Below are 19,663 nucleotides of genomic sequence, written 5' to 3'. Positions count from 1 at the left end.
CGTTTTTACGCACAGGTCGTTCATTTATGACAATTAAACGTCAATTAAGAACGTGTGACATTGAGACTTTGCATGCAGCATGCCGAATTTCCGATTTAAAAGCTAAAATTGAGCTGCTGCATGAGATATTAATTGATGACAAAAAAGCTTCGCAGTGTAATGTTTCGAAGTGTGGCGAGATTTTGCGCGTATAGAAGTTGAGATATCGCGTCTCTCGGTAGTCGCTAGGCAACAATCCTTACAGGGATTTTACCTCGTTTCTTGAATGCCTTACTTTCAGTCTATTTCGCTTTTGCTCTTGGTTGATATTGCTATAGTCAAGTTCTTGTACCTACGAGAGAGAGAGAGAGAGAGGGAGAGAGAGAGAGAGAGAGAGAGAGAGAGAGAGAAATTGAGAGGAAAAAGGAGAGGGAAAGTGTGGTAATGAGATACTTAGTCTTATGTGAATCCATTTCTTTTCTCAGATGGATTTATTTGCAACTACAGTTCATACGAATACTGAAAATGATACCATTATTGATTTGCTCTTTGCCAATAATAATTTACGAAGTATCCAAGCGATAGGAGTAACAGTTTATTCTTTGAAATAAAAGAGAGAAGAGCGAAAGGAGATGGAAAGGCAACTATGCCTTTCCATTCCCTTTTTTTATTACCAACAATGATAGTTATAATTTATCAGTATACAGCAAATCTCGTGGCGAAGATTGATGTGTTGTCTTCACTCGTCGAAACAATGTTTTTTTTCTAGAAGACACGTAAAGCTACTATTACCTATTCGCTCTTTTTCATCTTCTGTTTTTGCAGCTTCAGAAGAAACCCTCGCTCTCTCTTTTTGCTCCAAGGCCGTCGTTTGTGAATTTTCGAGAACAAATTTTACCCAAGCGTCGGATGTAGTGGAGCAAGAGTCATTAAGAGTTACTCTCCCTACTCTTTCGCCTGGAGGAGACAAACGAGCGTCTGTACGCTGCGCAAGCACGTCAAGTCTCTCCCGCGTGAATATCTTGGCAGACTGCCGAAAAACGACGGCTGATAGCCACCTTTTTGCGCTTTCTACTAATAGTTTTGTTTTCTCTGCCGACAATTTGAATTTCTAATATTACACGTTCTTTTCCTTTCTCAGATATTTGTTTTGTACCTGCTAAATCAGTAGAAGATACTCAGTTTGGTCAGACAATGAAACTGTGGAATTTGCTGGATATGGGAAATATGGACTGGAATTTTTTTCCAAAAAGACAATATAATTCTTTTGTATATATACAATCTAATAAAAATCGAATTTCCATTGTTTGTTCGAAGTCCATTGGGATTCGTGGAACTGAATTTCGTTGGCATGCAGCCAAAACTGCTGAACGTATATACGTATTCGCGTGCGGAAAATGCACACCTTTTATTGGACTGGAGGAGCAAGGAAAAAAACAGTAGCGTTGCTTAATGCGATCGCTCTCAATCAAACAGTTAAGAGCTTAATCGCATCATTATCGACGAACGTTTTTTACCACTTTTGAAAAAAATTTTACTTGGTCGTTGTTCGCAATGGCCATATGTGCTCAAGAATCACAGTGTCTATAAGGAATTTCAAATATCAACATGATTCGGGTATTTTATTTTCATTACATATATTTATCTTCGTTTAATCTTGAACTCCCTTCAAAAACTCAAGTCACATACGTAATGTAAACAGATTACACGAAGAATAGTTGTTATAGTCATAAATGTCCCTATTGTTCTGGCGTCATAAGGTTGAAGTAATGATCGCACTTGTGTGGAAATGAGAGGTGACGATGAGACAAACGACATTTTAACGACAAAAAATGCGTTTTGAATGTAACCATAGCCATATAATATATCAGGATTGGTGAACTAGAGATCCAGGAGGTGGCATGTATAAATACCATATCATGACTGTATCTGCAAGCGTCTAAAGTTCCCTTTCTATCTTTCCTTCAGAATCGTTTTGTATGATTACTGTATCACGAATTTCTGGCAGAATTGATCTTCCTTCGTGCATTATTACAAGATAAACGATGTTTCTGTTTCTTCTTTTTACAGTGATTTCTTTTACGATTTACTGGAAGTCCGTTCGAGCGTGAGAAAGAATACTGTAGGGGAAGCAACACGTAACGTCGCTATTTCTCTTGACGCCACTTGCAATATTTCATTTATGTCTCGGCTACCATCAGCCGTTACAGTCCCCAAAAATTGAAAAGAACGATAGTAAGTCAGTTTCGGACATCGTACAATGCGCGCGATCCCTTGATTAGGTCGTAAACGTCATCAAGCGAATGACGATCGTTGATCGCTAAACGTATTCTTCCAAATTGAAACTTTTGCAAACAAGACAAGTGGCGTATTCTCACATGTTGTTCCTTGAGTTTTCGCGGGATTGCAAGTTAGCATTACATTGCAGTAATTATGATTCAAAGCGTATCGAACGCCAACAACACTCGTCGAAATAAATGATTGCACGAGAAACGCCAATACATATGAAGCTCGTGCGGCCGTGTAACAATGACCCAGGGAGAATCTTCCTTCGTTTTCCCCATAGTTTCTCTCTGGTTCACGCGCTCATTGCGAACTCCAATCGGGCGAAGCAAGAGGCTTTGAAATTCTGCGGCACGCTTATTACGTACGTATAGACAAGATTTAACGTCACGAGGCGTATCGTTGGAAATTAACCCAAATGCCCGTCTAACGTAATTTTACATGGTCGAACGTGAAATTGGATGTGTTTGCACGCGATTTTGAGGTTTCGCTCTACGGTAGGAATTGCGCTATGTTGGATATTCAATCAGAATTAGTTTCACATGCTTAACAAGCTCAACTGAATGGAATTAAAGATAATTAAATTGATTTTTGTTTAGCGCAAAATAGAATTTTGTGTTTTTCATCCAAGAAACGCTCACCAATAGTGATAGTTTTATTAATTAAACGGAGAAGTAAGTTATAAACATGCAAGGTACATCATGTGATTAGTACCCGATGTCCATAAAGTGGAGAGGCAACATAATGTGTACATTCGCAGCTACTAAACGACAATAGAATTCGAATGAAAGTGTAAAGGCCATCAATTAAGCAGAAGCGATGAGTCGAAACCAGATGCCGAGAATCAAGTGAGACAGCAAAACAGAGACGCGATAACCCAGGTAATTTATCGCATCTTGGTGCCGAAAACAATGGGGTGCACACACATTAGCTTGAATTCACGGTTGCGATGACGCCCATACAATCCCTCTCGTCGTTTTTGGTCGTTGGTTCCTTTTTTAACGAGAAATGCATATAACGGCTTCTATGTCCTCGACGTCTGTTCTTTTTTTCGGCCTTCTTTCTTTTCGGTGAGTCGCCTGAGTATTTTCAGTACAATGTGCGTAGGAGAGTGATGACCTCAAGGCGTGATAGCCATGAATTGCTACTGAATTAGTAGTAAATGCAGTGATAAATGATTGATAGGGGTACATTTACTACATTAATGGGTTGTTATTTTAGCATAAATTTGATTAACTGTACATCGATAGAATTGGAATGGAAAACAAAGCTTTTGACTTTTATTTTATAGTGAACGTTGAATCTTATTTATGTTGCAAATGAAATTTCTGGAGTGCTACGTCTCTATGAGTTGTTCTCTATGGGTATTATTCACTAAAGCTTCCATCATCATCGAAACCCTATCTCGTTGAGCTCTCTCTCTCTCTCTCTCTCTCTCTCTCTCTCTCTCTCTTTCTCAAATTATCTTCAGTTTCCTGTGGCACTTTATCCCTTATGAGTATCACCACTCTGGCATACCGCAAATGTCTTCTCTATTTGCAAATCGACTTGGACTTTTCGAGTCAACAAAAAAATATGTCGGCGACCAAAGTATAATATATATACCAACTTTCCAGAGCCACCGAGTGCCAACTTTTAAACCTGTCATCTCCCTTTTCTCAATCGACTGTGCACTACGCTTCTATATGTGTACGCTCATAGCAATCCGGCGTTGCAACTGGCCGTGGAAGTTTGCAAAGTTAGTTTTACCAATAAGCCGTCATGCGCAAAGTTTCAGCGATATTTTAAATTGATTAGTTCAAAGATTGTAAATATGATGTATAGCATTGCACACTTGCTACATTGGCAGGCTAAATTATACGTTCATAAAATCTGGTGCTGACGGTAACGAGGCAGATAATATTTTCATTAAATTTTCAATTTGGTCGTAATGGCTGGACAGCTGTATGCGTTGTTCTAAAGTCAGCTATTTCACGCGTCGAAGAACTTACAAATATGTTGATACTATATCTTTGAGTGTAATATATTCTGCGTTCTGATATTATTATTAAGTACGTAGATCGATTAACAAGTCCATTCCGAACGTTACTGATCATTAGTTTACACAAACAAGTTTGTAGCTTAAAATTCTTAAACGACCACATCAGTTCCATTTAACTGCCTTTTTGCCCATCGCTACACAAACAAGCACACAAATATCAGCAACTTTGAGAAGGAATACAAACGACATACCTTCCCTCCGCCACATATTATAGACACATTACCTCCAAACAGCTTGCGTGCGCTCGCAGAATGCGCGTGTATCTTCGAAAAGGAGATATAATCCCATTCAGCTGTGCGTGTCACGCTCGGCTCGCAGCACGAAGAGCTTTATAACCGATAAAAGTATTATACGCCGGCGGCTACTGCTACTTACTTTACGACATTGCGGTAAAATTCCATTCGACCGTAGGCTTTTTGCTTTTGCGTTCAACACGTGCGAAGGTAATTTACAGAAAGTCGTCAATGTGAAGATAATGGGGCAGTGAAGGGTGAAGGAAAATCGGGATCTGGATGGAGGGGGTAAAGAAAGTTTATGTACGGAAACTACGACCGAATGATGGATGCCAGCTGGTACAGAGATAATCCATTTGGCTAGTCATTGTCGTTGTCGTTGTTGTCGGTATCTGGTATTGATCTTTTTTTTTCAACGACTAACCGCTCAATCTGTTTGTCGTCGTTCTTTGGTACTCGAGGCTCTACGTATGCTGAAGAAACGGATAAGAATACTTTTTTTTTCCAAGTAATTAGGAAGATTTTTCTACATCGTCCGGTAGTTATACTACATATATAAATCAGTTTATATTGCTCTTATATCACAACTTACGTAAACACAGCTGATGGCATGAAGGCATAATATTCGTCGACGTTATGGAGAAATCTTCCACTATTGTACTATCGCGCTGTTACTGTTAGGCATGCGAGTTATCGATTTTTGTTTTATGTTTAGATAAGCGATACTTCAACTAGGTTTTTTCTCTTTTTCTAGGTGACATTATTAATTTTCAATAACTGAAGGAATATTCTAAATTCTTCCACTCGTTGACTTTTAGCGATGAGAAATAGAAATAGAAATGAGAAAGTAGAAGAAAAATTATGGTTACGACAAGCAATTGCCATATCTTTGAGTACGGTATTTATTGTAGCGACATCGTAAGTATAAAAATAAAGCACCCAGTAGAAATAACGAAAATGCAACAAAAAGCTTTCCGACGATAACTTACGTGAACGTTATGAATGGATATACATTTCCTGCCATTGGCAAGTTAGACGGGATCGATCCTTGAAGGGTTTTATTTCAGAAACAACCTTAATTCACGTATATTTGATAAAAAAAATATCCTTCGCTTTATTATATTTAAAACAACGACAGTAATTAAATTCATTTTCAAACACGAGAAGTTGGGTGCCGTGCAAGGAATTAGAAAAGTTGCTGGTACAGAACCATGACGTACAAATCGATTTCAGAGCATTCTTTTTTCGCTCAGTATTCATCAAACTCTTTTTCCTTTTGGTCTGTCTCGTTTTCACATTGGCGCTCTTTCATCCGTCTCTGACCGCGATTTGGTGGTTTTTGATGTTTGAATTTAACAGTGCTGAGGTTGACTTTTCCGGTGATTAATATTTGCCCAACGCAAAAAAATAAATGTTGGAGAAGCATGTCCTATGCACGATGCGTACTAAGTTTCTATATTACACAAGTCGTTTTAATTTCGCCTTCCAGGAGATTGAAAAGGATGCTCATTAACTAGCTCAAATGATTTGACCTGTTAATCGTGAATAAACATTGCCCAAGTTTGTACGCGATGCGAAATTCGTGTAAAATACGGGCTAAAGATAATGAAAAGCAAGCTCAGCGTGGATTCTTTTTATCGAAAAAATATAAGTTTTCCCAAGGATATATAGTGCAACATTTTGTAGTGCAATATTTCAGAGTCTCGCCGAGATAATAAATTGCAGAAGAGCGAGAGGAAAGTCCGATATTTTTTCGATTCATTAGCCTTTATCTTTTCTCCTCTGATTCTTCAATAAAATTCTTCAATCCCCTAATACATTCGCAATCTAAGTAGCTCTTTATGGATCTATTATGCATCGAAGAAAATGATAAAACACTGGAAAGTAAATGATGAAGCGATCCTTTTTTCGAGAAAACGAAAAGGAAAAGAAAAAAGTATAGAAAAAGAAAAGTTTAGTAATGAACCGGAAGACGAGCGGAGCAGATTAAATTGCTCCTTACCCAAGAAAATAAAGAGAGAGAGAGAGAGAGAGAGAGAGAGAGAGAGAGAGAGTTCGATAAAATTCTGGCGGAAGTTCTGAAACTCATTGATTAATTGAATATTGAAATATGGAGATGGTCTGCGCAGTGTAGTGATTGCACTTCTGATGCATGCCATTGGAAATTAGTGAGTGATGATGTTACCTTGCCCTTAACTATAGTATATTCATTCAAACGGATCATTAATCAATTCATACAATTCATATCTCGCATAACCGAATCGAAGGTTATTGCTGCACAAGCCATGCCTGGCCCGCAATTCGAAAAACAAATCCATTAATATTTTGCAGCGCAATCGATCAAGTAAATAATAAAATAAGCCAACAAAAATACCCGGATACTCGCGCAATGCGTCGTCGGCCGAGCAAATATTTATCCAGACTACTCCGTAAGCGTGGACATTTCAGTAGTAAAAGCACACATAGCGCGCATCGAGTTACGCACAACAGAGAGACAGAGAGAATGATAAAGAAAAAGAAGATTTCGCACTGAAAGTTACGAGTGGACAAGATTCCATGTGGCTATTAACCTTTTAACGTTTTATAAACTCGCCTTAATGCCAAGTTACGACACACAGTAAATTCCAGGAGTTGGAAAAGGAGGGGGAGGGGGATTAATTCTATCGAATAAAGTGTCGGAGGATTTTGCAAGCCTGACTCGAGACTAGCATTTTGAGACGTTCCAGGGCGCATACATTTTTGACCTACTTTATGTTATTGGATTTGAAATGGTGAATTAGCCATGGCTCTAGGCGCGTAATGCTATGTAGCAAGTTTCTCAACACAGTTAAGGATTCTTTTTATTTACACTTTTACTCTCACTGAAGTACGTCAGTTCAATATGCGTTGGCAGTTTCGAATTTTACAATTTAATTTTTTTTACTTTTTATGATTAGAAAGGCGTTTTATTGATAAAAATGTGAATCTGTAGTTGATCAAAGTTATGTACACGATGTACATGACAACTTGATCGGATATATTATTGGTTACACCTTCGAAAATGAATTTTATTATGAAGTCATAAGAACTGGTTGTAAGTAGAACATAAAACGAAATGTCTCTAACGTTACTTGCAATTTGGAAAAACGATGAGAGCCTAATATAAATCGCAGTTTCCGTCTTCTACCCAAGGCAGCTCGAAATTTTTCGCATTCATTCTAAGCACGAAATATCGAAGTATGTTAGCAGCAAACACGAGGAAGAAATATAGTCGAGTGCACGCACAAGCGTAATTAAGCTCGCGACACGTTGTGGGCGAGAGAGCTGTTAATCTCGGCATCGTCAACCGTAGCCCTCTGCGTCGGCTTGACAAATTGAAAAACAAGGGTTTCTATTTTGTCGGTATTGCAATACAGCTACATCTTGCCCTTTCATAAATCTCGAACGTTATTCTATACTGCCGGTGTTTCTTTATATCGCCATAAAAATGCGAGATTATGTGACTTACGGGTTCCATCGAAGCGAGTGGCGATGGTATCAAGAAAGGTGTTTTGAGGTGCGAGCAGACCCTTTCTGGCCGGCATCGGAGCCAACCCAACGCGCTGTAAGGCGCTCGAACCTGAAATCAGATTAGAATTTCGTTCTTTTTACTTTAGATTTATTGAATTTGTTATACATGCTATTTATTCATTTCTTTTATCAGATACGATTAATAAAAGTCTATTGATAATCATTATCGTATGAATTTCAAGTTAGTAATCATTGTATGTTTACCATAAGAAAATTTTTATCTTATATTGAACAATTTACAAATCTTACAGATACTGTCAATTGTAATATACATTTTATTCGTAAATGGCGCAACAAGTATACATTTGATACGTAGTTATTAAATGCTTGCATGTTATCAACGATTTAACTTATGAAATTAGACCTCAAAACGTGTAGATTCATACGATTTGTGTGTCTAAAAACAATGTATAAAGCATTCTCTTTTATTTATTTATATACTGTGGTTTAGCCGCTGAATGGTTTAAATACAGCGCATTTAGGAGCCATAAAGTTTTCATTGTTACTGGCTTTGAAGTACATAAATCAAACTAATGTCTTTCCAAAATATCACTTTTACGATTTATATATGGAACTATCTAAGACTTATCTATCTATTCGGATATATTGTTATTTCGTTGTAATACTGTACTGTTCAAGCAAATTCTCCAGGACGGTTGTTTCATAGTACAATACGACGTCGCAACGAAGAAATATTTTATTACAACGAAGTAAAAGCTTACACTCGTAAGATTTCAACACAACACACATTATTCGAATGCCACAGTTCAACTAGAATTTCAACTTTGATCAGAGGCCCGAGAGAGTTAATTACGTTCGCCGTACACGGAATTACGCAAATATCCTGCCGGTACATATATAATCCTGAAGTGCCCTACGGGAACTCATATAGATTTCTGTTACCTAATTAATTCCGGCTTTTGTTTCAGCCATCGAGCTCGCACGCAACGCCAAGCATTGCATAAGCTTTTAAATCACTTTTAATAAATCCACATAGGCTTTATTTTTAGCTAAACAACACAATGACGTCATAATGTTACGCTTATTCCGCCTCAGTCGCAACAAAAAAAAAGAAGAAAACGACAAAATAATCGATTGCATGTATTCTCACTATGACAAACGTCACACAACGCGTTTTCATTTTCACTTCCCTTATGCATCCATAAAGGACACAAATATAAGCCAATTCGCGCGAGCATTTCGTTATATACGGTCGGCTTCCCAGCCTTCGCCGACGTGCGCGCGTCAAAAACCCCTCTCTATTCTCGTACGTTACAGCTGCTTCTTGTCAGACGTCATCTCTGTTTCTTCTGCGATGCGTGCGTATATCGACCCTGACGGCCGATATTTCCTTATGTCCGTCATAGTGTTTTACCCTTCATCGATTACTGATTTCTAACCTATGATAGTTCTTATCTCTATTTTCTCTTTTTTTTTCTTTCTTTTTGTACGTCGGGCTTCTGATTTGTTCAATCTCCTATCATTATTTATTTATATTTTTATTTATTATTTTTCTATATATACGCTATTCATCTCTTATATATCATTATTTTCGATGTGATCATTAGTTTTTAAGAGAATAACGATTTCAAATGGCATTCGTTCTTTACGTCTATTAAACTTATGCATCACGAATAAACATAACCGATGTATAAAAAATAAATTATCGAACTAGAACAACATGTAAAAGTTCACGTTTACAAGTACCTTGATGAGTGATTCATTTATTTTCGTAGCCTTTTTATGCGCAGAAATAAATAGTATATAGTTAAGAGGTCAGTTGGAGTTCGGGTTTTAATTTGCATCGGTCGATATATTTTTATTTGAAAAGCTTTTGATTCTGAAATAAATTTTCTAGATAAAAAAACTTCATAAAGCTAGAGTACGATTGGCACATATTTTTATATATCTTTCATTGAATATCGAAATTCTGCAAATGAAATTAATGTGTTAATAATCAGTAGGAAAATCGTAAATAAATTTCCTGATTTGTCATTTCCACGATTCAATTAATTAATAATGACATTTCAGCTCACGGGCCTCTTTCGAGATTCACTTATTTAATTGGAAGTATATTGACGAGCTGCGCGAGCGCGTTATACGAGTCTCTTTCCCTGATTACAATTTTCAATAGTCAATAAGCGAACGAGGGATACATTAAAATAATTGAAAGTAGACACTGCGGTTTTTCCTGCTCCAGTCAAAAAAGGTTTACGTACACTTTTGAAGATTATCACGTTTGGTCGTGTGATGATCACTTGAAGCGAGCAATTTCCCGTCCTTTTTTTAACGTACTCTGTTATATAGGAAATTGATGTGCTCGTGCCAGTCTCTTTCGTGAAGAAGGAGCCTGTCCTTTTACCTGTTCCTCTTCTGTCGCCGTCATATTGCATCGTTTTGGCCAGTTTAGTCAAAAATAGGGAGTAAAAAAAGCAGGAATGTAAAATAATTGTGATTAATGGCCATGTGCTTGTTATGTTGACTGGAGCCTACTTGTAGCTGTCCTTTTTAATCCCGCGCGAGCAATAACTTACGCGCCCTCTCCGCAATCAGATGTGCTTGCATCAACTGTTATGCTCTCTATAAGCTCGCGCGAGCACGATTTATCGACGTCGATTTACAATGATGTCTTATCGAATAGGTACTGTTCTTTGCACGATTCTATCAAAATTTTGCGTTGAATTTTGCAATTACAGGAAAAGCCCATCAAGCTCTGGACCTTGTCTCACTGGAGAGTCGAGGTTATGGACGTCAATCGTTTCGACGGTTTATCGATGCAAATAATTTACACACGGTATATCATCTGAAAATTTATTTAAAAATTTATAATTATTACCGTGTATTTTATTGGATAAAACATAAACAAATTTCCGCGTCGTCGCTTTTTAATTGATAATTATTGAACCGTAGGAATTCCTTTATCAATCTACGTAAAGCTTTCGATGCGTATGTTCGCATACGTGTATAATATATATACATAAATGTTTTAAAGCTTCATACGTCTGTGGAGAAAGGAACGAAAATAGTAAAATAAGTACACGCGTTTATATGCGATATATCTGATTTCGCTTTAATTTTTCTTTTTCAGATGTTTATCGCGCGTAATTAGGATTCGCGAATCGAATAAAAAAGTTCCTGTTTGAGAAATGATAGACTACAATTTACAACATCACTCAATGCTGTATCTTCGAGATAATGTACTTTTACTCAATCACGATTCTAAAAAAAAAAAAAAATAATCTGACGTTTTCCGCGCAGTGAAACGAGAAGAACGATAATAAACAATCTTTCTTCAAGCAGAAGCATCCTTTTTCATTATACCTTCCGCGCAGATTCCCATTATCATGTAATTCGCGACGTAATAATTTTTCCCTCAATCTTTACGCGTACCGTCGTCTCCTCGATTTCCCTCGCAATGATTACGAGTCCTTCACTCTCACTTTTTTTTTGCTGATGTAACAAAAACAAAGGCAATTAACGATTGCGCCTGTGCTTCCTACTTTTCTTTTTTCATGCAAGGCACTCGAGTTGTTGTGTTTGTGTGTACGTGTGGCGTGCTCACGAGACGTTCGCCTCACGTGCGCCAGTTTATCGATTCTTACTGAAGAGAGCGACGCTCACTTCTATTCCCAGTGTTTTTACCCTCCCTCGCCTTTTTTGCTCGTTCGTTCCAAATAAAATTCGACTTAGATTGGCAGCTCCGAACTATTGATTAGTAGTATCTATCTCTCTCACACACGCGAGTTGACTGGAAGGAAGATACTTTTGCAGATAAGTCGTGCTACTGCTACTCTCGAATTGAAGGGTCTATAGAGACGCGAACTTTGTGATAGGCTTCGCGAGCAGCGGGTCATTGACTTCTACTAGTCTACCTGCATGAGATTAATGTGTCCACTTTTCGATCCGTGTGCTACTAAAATAGATTTTGAAATGCGCTTCCTGTCCGAAAAGCGAACTGTTTGAAATGTTACATTTTGAGCTAACCCATCATTCGAAATATGATCTATTATAATATAGCAGCATCTCAATAATCATATAATCTGCATAGAAATTGAAAAAGTCCTCATTCAGCGCAGGAACTGCACAGTTCTCCGACATCGGTGTTATCATTCCGTCGCTGCTGCAAGCTTTATACTTGCAATTTTCTCGATCCGGTACTTTCTCCTCACATAATACGCAAGTAAACTCGCAGGCGGACACAGTGAGAGAGAAAATGAAGCTTTGCGAGAGTGAGTTCGTCGACACTGGTGGAGAACAGTTTGAAAGACTGTGTGAGTTTCCTCTCTCTTGTGAGGTTAGTTTATTTGCTGATGCACTAGAATGTGGACATTTTCCCTTCATCTTAGCCTCGCTGTTCAGAGAGGCTTATTTATTCAGGGTAAAGTGTGTTGGAGGGTAGTATAGTAGGGATGCCACGCAGAGAAAGCTTCTGGGTATAAGCTGCCAGTGATTTTGCAATTTTACCGAAAAGTTACATTCCCTTTTCTATGACGATCGTGATTTATGTGAGTAAGCGAGCTTGTAAACTTTTCTCGATTATTGGGGCCGTGTAGTTATATTATAGGCGTTTACGAACGATTAATTTTTCTTATCGTTCGGGTCAAAACGGGGTTACAAAAATATCGCTTCTATATCGATTCGAATGAAAACGTTTAAAAATAAAATTCAATTGTCGCCGTCAAGGCTCGTTAATTGGCAATTTAATGACCCTTAGTAACGATGAGAAGCCGCTTTAGCCACAGTTCACTATCAAAATACAGGAATGTTTTGTGGATCAACGTCGCGCGCTTACGGACAATCAATTGAATGTCTCGGTTATAATGTAAACACGCGTGGGACGTTATGCTTAATTTTATTCATTTCAGCAGCGATTATTTTTGACCTCGCAAAATAATAAATTGGCACAGGAAGAAACTGCTCGTTATGATTAAACGAACGAGTTCAAGAGCGAGCAGCAGAAAAATTGAAAATACGCAAGGAAAAAAGAAAAAAAGAAGAAAAGCAAGGAAAGAAAAGAGGTGTTATTTCCGACGAGTCGCGGAGTATTTATGTCGATTCCCACGCTGTGCGCCAGTCTAAAAAAAGCCACCTGTCGGTGCAGTTTTAGTGTACGACGATGTTCTCACCACTGGAGAATAAACAGCCGCCGCGGCGCACATACACGGGTTCTCGACCTGTTTTGGATCCAAGCCAAAGCTTGGCACGGAAGAAGAAGAGCAAAAAAGATCTAATCTTGAAGATTTATCTAGGACAAGGTCGATGATAATACGCTCAATAGCATCTGTACAAATAGGCTATGAATTTTGCGATTGCTAGTTATTTAGCTGCTGATCTGTTTCGTTCAATGAGGCGCCAAGTGGGTTATATTGTAAAAATAGGCGCGCCTGACAATCGATACATCTCTTTTGTATATCGCTTGATTTAAGCTTCTTTTTGTTTGGAAGGGGGGGGGGGGTCAACCTGCGGCGCACATATACACATATCCGTTTCAATTTTTTTCCACTTGTCGGAGCAATAAGCTCGGCGCTGGTGTGTCATCAAAAGTTGAATTCTCTTTCATATCTTCTCCCAGAGAAACTCGATGATTACTTTTTTCGATCTCTGATAGATAGAGAGAACTCGATCTATGTTCGATGCGGGTAATGAGAATAAATCAAGGGAAAAAGGCCGAGGGGAAAGAAAAATGTCTTGCGGAGATTATTTGAACTTGCGATGGATCTTTTTGATCTTGATCTTGTACTTTCGCGGGTGAAAACGAGACAGTTGATCCTCTCTCTCTCTCTCTTTTCATTGTATTAATATTAACATTGATTAAGTAATTCCTCTTAGACGGATTGAAATTGTGAACAAAGATATTTCTACATTTTACAGACATTGTTAATCGATCTTGTGAACGTACATTACTTGGGATTGTCTGTTTTCAGAAAAATTTCTTTTCGTACGTACATCCAAAAAAATTTTTGAAAGTCATGGAATATCTGTATTTATTTGTACGTCCCGTAAAAAAATCTACTAAGTTATTTACAACGCAGCACTTCTGCCATGTTATCTGGGAATGAAATATGATCATCTGAAGTATATCTGCGAATATATATGTCGGCGGTTCCCACTAAATAGGTGAAAGTATTCTACAACCGCGCCACAGTGATTTTCAACTATCTCTACGCACACAGGTTGAAAATCTAAAAGAAAGAGACGCTGGTTTATCGCCACGGTCATCTTAAAAAATACCACCAGAGAAGGTCGTATGCTCGTGAAAAAGTTCCGATGACATCTTTTCTACCCAGCACACGTACATACACGCACACTCTGCCAGAATTTTTATCTAGTCTGCTGTATGGCCAGCGGAGTAGGCAAAAGAGGTGACAGCCGTTTGGATTTTATTAAAGAAGATAATATGTTGACAGGCATTTTCGTCGGTGACGACGACGCAACGATTCGCTGCAAAGTTCTAGCAAACGAGTTGTGCGCGAGAACGTTGGGTTTGTGAAAATATGAAAAAGCTCGAGCCATAATTGATGAACGGAGAATTGAGTACCGAAGAGAAAAAAAGTTTTTGACTAATAAATTCGCCTTACTCCATCAAAGTTGGACGTACAGCACACTGCGAGTAGTGAGAGATATTTAAGACTCGCTCGATAAGCCTCTCTACTCTCTGCGCGTGCAAGAGAACGGTTTAATCTTGGACAGGCAGAGTTCATAAATAGAAGTACTTAACACTTTCTTCTACTGCGCAGCCGAGAAAAAAGAAATAATACATGTACGTATGTGCTGAGCAAGTAGTAGATTCTCGTGTTCTCGAGTTATATGTATATGTAAACTACTTAAACGAAAATACAAAGAATAATAATAATGTAAAAAGGCGTTGTTAACTGAAGCGTATCATTTGCTCGGAACAGTGGCGGTATTCTGGATGACGTTAGTCGTGCGTTAATAGACGTGCGTACATATTGATCTGTTATCGTGTAGCTTATCAAAGCCACGGAACGAGATAGGCATTGATATAATAGCGAAATATTCGTCGGAGGGGCTGGAATTTTTTACTTTACTATCACGTAACGCGCAACGCGCGGACGGTATAACTTTTCCCTCGAACTCTAATTATAGCTTATTGTTATCGCAACGCAGTCAGTTCTTTTGTTTTTCTCTATTTATAAATGCAAGGCATAGAAGGTTCCGATTGGTTTTATCGCAGTTTTAGGCTTAGCCAGAGAGACACACAGCACTCACCTCTGGCGACCGCCAGTAAAGCTTCCATTTCGCGGGATTGTGCCGGGCGAACTGGGGAAGCGTGCAGCACGGTATACAACAGAATCGTACACTCGAATGAAAATAGATGTCGAAAGAGAGGAGAAGAAGGGGCACGGGCAACGGCGAGACTGTACGCGCGCTCTTCTTTTTTATAGATCTCCATTTTCGACTCACAGCCGCGCGCGAAGTGTTGGTCAAAATCTTTTGTTTCTTTTTTGCTTTGCATTACGGCGCGGGACTCTCCGAACGGCAGTTTCCACGCGCTCCCGATCAGATTTTACTTTATTAATAGCACGACCACCAGTTTTTTGCACGCTGGTGAAACGATGAAAATTCAGTTTGATTGCCGTAGCCCCGTAGAGCCGCGTCTTCGACGAGGAAAAACACGCGAGCTTGTCTGTCACTCTGCTTGCAGACGCAGGCAATATACGTAAGCGAACGCTTTATCGTGCGCGTGTGTCTGGGTAAATGTCGGAATTGAAAGTTGTTCGTATTTTTTTTCTCTACCTTTCATGTCGCTAGCTATGCAGAACTTTTTTCACCGCGTCGAGAAACGAGTGATTTAAGACTTTGCGAAGACGAAGTCGTTATTCGAGAAACTACAGTAATAAAATCGATATGATTAGTGGAAAATAACGCTGAGGATGATTGCCTTTAAATTAAACGCGGCATTGACATTATAAGATAATTCTTATATAAGTTCGACTTGATGGCATGATGTAATTTTAATTATATTATATCTTTTCGATAAAGCTCAGGCTATAGTAAGGTCACTTCGGAGTATTCAGTTCTCAAAATATTTGTCCGTTCAGAGGCATTAAGATTCTAAATAACCTTCACTGCTGATCGAATGTTTAGATCAAGCTGGATATTTCGGCAAAGGTTAGCCATTGAACTTTGACAGTTTTTAGCGATTAGTTGTTCTAGGCAATTAAGTATGCACCAATGTTGAAGTGGCATAAGGAAAGCAGATAAGTATTTTCGAGAAAGAGCTAATTAATTGAGAATATCTGAGTATTATAAAAATATTATAAGCGCATCCGTAGTTCGCGCTAAAAATATTCTTTCGCACAGGTGGCTCCTTCGATCAAAATATTCGATAGCGTGTTGTAAATAAAACATTGCGGCAATTTGGGAATAAATGAAGAAACCTCCGACGCTTGCTGCCAAAAGCACGGATTTGGTCTGGTCGTACAGTTTCCTATTGTTCGAGCCTAGGGAAAAGGAAGAAAAGGCATTAGACATTCGGAACTTGGCAAAAATATGTCGGGTTTACGTGTCGTAAATGTCACGAAGGAAATTAATTTTTGTAAGAACACAGACGATGATTCATCGTGCCCGCAGGACACGTAATACATTTCGTAATTCACGAGCCAAGCGTGTAAGTAATGTCTCATTATACTGTACATTATTCCCTGTGAGTTCGTACCGTCACGAGAAACAAACAAAACGGAGCTTTTTCATTGTCGCGTAAAAGGAAGAAGAAGAAATCCCATACCTTAAGCAAAACAACAGTGAAAGCAGGCTTCAAGGCCTGCCAAGCACCAACAGTAACAACTTCTTCGCCATTGGCATCTCACAGCAAAATAGAAAAAAGCAGTCGATCACATGGTCGTTTCGTTTTCTTGATTTTTACACACCTCACAATCACCCGCAATAAAACTAATAAAAACAACTGACACTTGGGAGAAGGAAATTTTCGGTTACTTTATTATCTTTCTCTGTCGAAACAACGATCGCACTCGTTCGACTCGCACTCCCCGCTAGCAAGCGCGAAACTGAGGCTCTGGCCCGGGGCTCTGTAGCTTGATGCGCGGGTCTCGCGCCGGCTCTGCCTCGCACAGAGGCGCAACATGTGGGAAAGTCGCGCTTGCGCGGCAATATACCTATTCCACTCGCCAGGACCGAGCTTTCTCTCTCTCCCTACGACAAGAGAGAGAAGTAAGATTATTGTTATTGGTCGGAGAGCTTGCGAGATTCCTAACCCTCGTCGTTTTGCTTAATTGAGGCGCGAGACGTTTTCTTGCACGGATTCTAATTGAATTTTGTTTCTAGACCAATGGATATTCGTGCTTAATATGATCCTCTGACGTAATAACACGCAATGCTAATATTACGCCATCAAATTTGCTTTTTTTATCTTCGTAAGTATAATATTTTCGACGTTATTATTCGGTTGTTTTCTTTTCTCTCTGTCAAAAGTTCATCAATTTTTTCTTTTGGTACAGGTTGATAGAAGCTTGATTAAAAATTGAAAAATTTCACTGGTGCTCACGATTCTCAAGTTATTGCTCTTCTGCGTGCCAAAGAAAAAGTTTTCTTTGTGTAGCAATATTCCATTTGTGTGATTGTCTTCCATCGAGAAATTTATTTCAGAAAAAAACATCGCTGATTACAAACTTCTTTTGCTCCTGACTTTTTCAATGCTTTGCAATTCTTTGGCAGATTATTACATGCAGTCTGTTAATTTATCAAAGTAAGCACTTTTTTACAGAGATTATTTAAAAAAATAAAACTCGCGTTAAAGTTAAAATTATTTCAAATTATGCCAATCATTATCAATAGCAACGATACAAAGTGCTGCATATTTTTATTTTATAATCAAAACATTGAATTGTATTGCTTACTTTATTATGACTTTCAAACGTTAATAGCGGTATCACAGAACATTGCCTCCCTATACATATTAGCTGATAAGTACTAAACTTAATGCCATCGAAAATTAAAATCCTATAAGAGGGGTCAATGAAAAGGCAAACAGAGTAGCACGATTCGGTGCCGATTAAAAACACTTATCACGGAATTTTTTAAATGAGTTTATAGTTCGATTGTTTGAAATGATAAGTAATAATCAGATCAGTAGGTAATGATAGCATATTACAGATAAAATGAGTGACTATTCGATTTCAGAGAAAAAGTGAGTTTGAGTGAATAATTCCATATGAACAAAGATTAAGAATTCCAGGACTTATAACAATTGACAAGATTTTCAAAATATGTTATTGTATTCATAGATCGGGTATACCACAAATTATTCAAGACCATCGATTATAATGTATAAATAATCTGTTGAGAAATCTGCAGTTATTTTTTTACAATTAAGAAAACATTTCTCTACCACTATTATTACATATATTTATTATGACATTGCTATAATACAATAAATAGAATAATATTTGATGGATATAAAGTTTATAAAAAAACTGTATATTTTTAAAAGTTATTTACTAGATGTTGTTAATAAAAGTTTCGGAGTAAAATTGAGCAAAAGTGAAAAAATAGATGAAATATTTGTAATATGAAGAGATAGTTATGTTGTTGTTTGCTAATATATAACAATGAAATTTTTTCCTTTATCAGCATTTGTTTATTACAAATATTATTTACTTATTAAAGAATGAAACTTTTACTAAAAAATTTCTTAGAGGTATGTGTAAGTCAAAAGATTGAAGAACCTATTACGCTTAGGTCCAATAATTGTTGATATAATATGTACCTATTGGTGTGCTGTGACGTGTTAAGCATTCTCAAGAATGTTATTTTTATCAGTCATTCGCATGTTCAAGTTTTGCTCTTTTTACGCACTTTTGACTCGAGATTTCACGTTGTAAAACACTTCCACATCCATAATTTTCATTTTTTACGGTTATTTGTTTTTAGTCAACAATTGATTTATAACTTATACTAAAACTACAGGGTAAATATTTTTGTGTGGTATGTATAAAATACAGGAAGGTTAATATTGACGGTACGCTCTAGTACTTTTATTGTTGTAAAAATATAAAAAGTAAATTAAATAAGTAATCAGTGCTTATTTGCTAGATAATAGGCATGCCTTTTAATATTCGATGTAAAATTGGCTTTCTACTAGTGTATAAATATTTGTATAATATAAAAAAAAATTCATAAGAAATCTCGAAAAAAAATAGTGAAACATAATTAACGAAATTTTCAATTTTTATCAAAATCATAAAGGTATCCTAATTTAATCAGTAGTCCAAACCCCTGAATCTATACTAGGCACAATACACCAACTTGCGCCTGAACGTTGTTTTCAATGACAATTATCTAGCCGACCAGATCAAGTACGAGACTACTAAATATTTATATTTAGTGATTATTATAAATATAAATGATTATTAGATTTTCGTGAAAACTAATGCGTGAAAGATGTTTTTCTAGAGTATTATAAGAACATAGTTTTGTGTTTGCAGTCACATGGATATTATTGATGCCAGTACTTGTTTATATTGGCATTAGATTTCATCACTGAAAAAAGGAGTATTTTCATAGCTTCCCATGACTTTCAATTCGTGAATATCAAGTC

General features: G+C 37.6%; 1 protein-coding gene across 2 annotated transcripts in view; it reads right to left on the bottom strand.

The window, feature by feature from the left end:
- Positions 1-17,085, bottom strand: part of LOC131662780 (potassium voltage-gated channel subfamily H member 8) — a 70,308-nt gene extending 53,223 nt beyond the window's left edge. For both annotated transcript variants that reach the window (XM_058932690.1, XM_058932691.1), the window contains exons 1-2: positions 16,835-17,085; positions 8,024-8,134 (exon numbers count right to left, since the gene is read on the bottom strand). In XM_058932690.1, coding sequence (XP_058788673.1) covers positions 8,024-8,099 — 76 coding nt within the window. In that variant the 5' untranslated portion in view covers positions 8,100-8,134; positions 16,835-17,085. The remainder of the gene's footprint in view (positions 1-8,023; positions 8,135-16,834) is intronic.
- Positions 17,086-19,663: the final 2,578 nt, after the last annotated feature.

The sequence above is a fragment of the Phymastichus coffea genome, unplaced genomic scaffold (assembly GCF_024137745.1).
Source record: "Phymastichus coffea isolate CEN01 unplaced genomic scaffold, Cenicafe_Pcof_1.1 PCOF00028, whole genome shotgun sequence".
Classification (NCBI taxonomy): domain Eukaryota; kingdom Metazoa; phylum Arthropoda; class Insecta; order Hymenoptera; family Eulophidae; genus Phymastichus; species Phymastichus coffea.
This window is presented reverse-complemented; position numbering and strand designations above follow the sequence as displayed.